This window comes from Nicotiana sylvestris, chromosome 3 (assembly GCF_000393655.2).
Source record: "Nicotiana sylvestris chromosome 3, ASM39365v2, whole genome shotgun sequence".
Taxonomy (NCBI): domain Eukaryota; kingdom Viridiplantae; phylum Streptophyta; class Magnoliopsida; order Solanales; family Solanaceae; genus Nicotiana; species Nicotiana sylvestris.
Window position 1 is genome coordinate 180,864,635 of NC_091059.1, and position 2,237 is coordinate 180,866,871.

General features: G+C 36.2%; 1 protein-coding gene across 1 annotated transcript; it reads right to left on the reverse strand.

The window, feature by feature from the left end:
- Positions 1-449: 449 nt before the first annotated feature.
- Positions 450-1,217, reverse strand: LOC104229998 (uncharacterized). The gene is made up of 2 exons (XM_009782728.1): positions 1,011-1,217; positions 450-881 (listed from the first exon to the last, which is right to left on the reverse strand). Exons 1-2 carry the CDS (start codon positions 1,215-1,217, stop codon positions 450-452), a joined length of 639 nt encoding a protein of 212 aa, XP_009781030.1.
- Between the last annotated feature and the right edge of the window lie 1,020 nt (positions 1,218-2,237).

Sequence of the window (2,237 nt, forward strand, 5' to 3'; positions counted from 1 at the left end):
TACACGTTGTGGCTGTGAATGAATTACAATTTAATGAATATTTTGATAAGAGAATATGCATTGGCCTAAAGCAATCTCAAAAGCTAGCTATAATTATTCAAGTTCATATAAGGAGACCAAATCTCCCATTTCCCAGTTACCAGCGATAGACAATTCAACATATGACATGACAGACTTACAAATACACACACACTTGATGAGGAATAACAAAAATTATCTGCACCTATGGAATAATTTCAGGAAATTTTGAAATTTTTTGGCTTTAAATAATGGACAAATCTGATGTTTCCAGTTCAAAAGCTTAACGAATAGTGAATCTGCCCCTTCACCCTTCAATACTTAATTGCTTGTGAAACTTAACTACTCAACATTTATAACTCTATTGTTTGTGAAACTTAACTACTCAACATGACAACAACTGTAATAGGAAGTGTTATGTTTCCAACTATTTATTTTGGTTTATTTCTACATATTTTTCTATTGTGACCACCTTGTCCACACACAGAACATGAAAACGCCCTCTTAGACTCTTTTTCTGAAGCAGGTCTGAGTCTTTCCTTTCTTGGCCTTCCTGCATTCCTTCTCCCTTCAGGTGGTAGGATCACATCTTCCATCACCTCTATTGGGATTACCCATAAACTTTCATCTGGTATCGGATTCACTGGAAATTCATAAGTTTTAAGGAGTTTATCCTTCTTGTAGTAAAAAGAGCAATACTGTCCAGGTTTCAGATGCTGGTTCTTCAAAACCGCCCAAGCATGCGGACATAAAAGTTCATCCATTTGAAATTTTCTGCAACTGCATGTTCCCTCTTCAAGGCACACTATGTTTCGCCTTACCCCTTCAAATACAGTATATAACTGCTCCGTAGCAGGGCTCTCCTGCAAAAGTTTTTTTTTTAAAAAAAGTTAAAGAACATTATACATTAATATACAGAGTTATACATACTTATACAAGCAGTAAAATGCAAGTCAGCAGTGCCAAACATCATTATATTTGATTGATTTTACCGTCATTTGCTCCGATGCAATCAGATTTTCCCGAAGGAGTTTGTCATACTTTTCACCAAGCTCTGTAGATGTCTCCATTGCACTTTTTCTGTTTTTGTTGTTCCACTGTTGTAGCAAATTTGTCATGTACTCCAGCAATCGCATTACTGGTAACTTTCTAGCATCCTTGTTTGTTGCATTAATTGACTCTACAATATTGGAAGTCATTATCATCGACCTTTTCACTTTGAATTATGCCCTAGACCTCCTTTCGTAGCCAACTTCGAGCAAGTAAGGCTGCACCCTCGGATCAATTTTGCACATCTCTGTCATATGATACTCAAACTTCTCTATCGTGTAAGCTCTAGCCAAAGCAAAGAAGATATCCTTCAATTGTTTGTGATGTTTCTTGAATGTGTACTTTACATTCTGCCACAAGTGAAACATGCAAATACAATGTGGTACTTCTGGGTACACAACTTTTGTGGCATTGAAGATGCTTTCATTTCTATCTGAAACTATACACATTCCTTCCCTAACTCCAAAAGTACCTTTTATCTGGACAAAGAACCATTCCCAAGATTTGTTATACTCTGAATCTACAATTGCATATGCAAGTGGAAGGATTTTTCCTGTTTATATAAAATAGATATTAGGATTCAGACAATTATACAAATATTATACACAGTTGTTCACAATTATACAACTTTATACCAACTGCAAATTTTATAAAAACAACAGTTGTGAAATCCTATACACTTTTATACATGGAACTACGATATTATACAAACTGCAGAAACAAGGTAGATGCATGCAGTCAACTCACCAGCTCCATCCTGTGTGCAAGCAGTCAAGATGGTACCCTTATATGCTGCTTTAAGGAAACTTCCGTCAACAACCATTATCGGTCTGCAATGCTCTCAGCCCTTGATAGATGCATATAGCGAAACATATGCATAAAGAAAGCATCCATCTTCTGATTTATGCAACTTTGTAACCGTTCCTGTGTTTGTTTGCTCCAACATATAAAATACTTCGGCAACTCCTTATATGAATCACTCAGACTCCCTCTTATCATTGCCATTGCTATCTCTTTAGCTCTCCATGCTTTCATGTAGCTCACTTCAATCCCGTGTTGCTTTTGTATGTCCTCTATTATACCATTTGCGGTGTAAACTTTTTTTGGATTAACATACTTATCCTTGACTATACTAGTAATTACACCCGAAATAGCTTGACGTTGTGTTA

Excerpts from the sequence above, each read along its gene's own strand:
- LOC104229998 (XM_009782728.1), bottom strand. The coding sequence starts at position 1,217 with ATGACTTCCAATATTGTAGAGTCAATTAATGCAACAAACAAGGATGCT. Across the intron at positions 882-1,010 it reads TTGCATCGGAGCAAATGACG|GAGAGCCCTGCTACGGAGCA; the intron begins GTAAAATCAATC and ends AAACTTTTGCAG.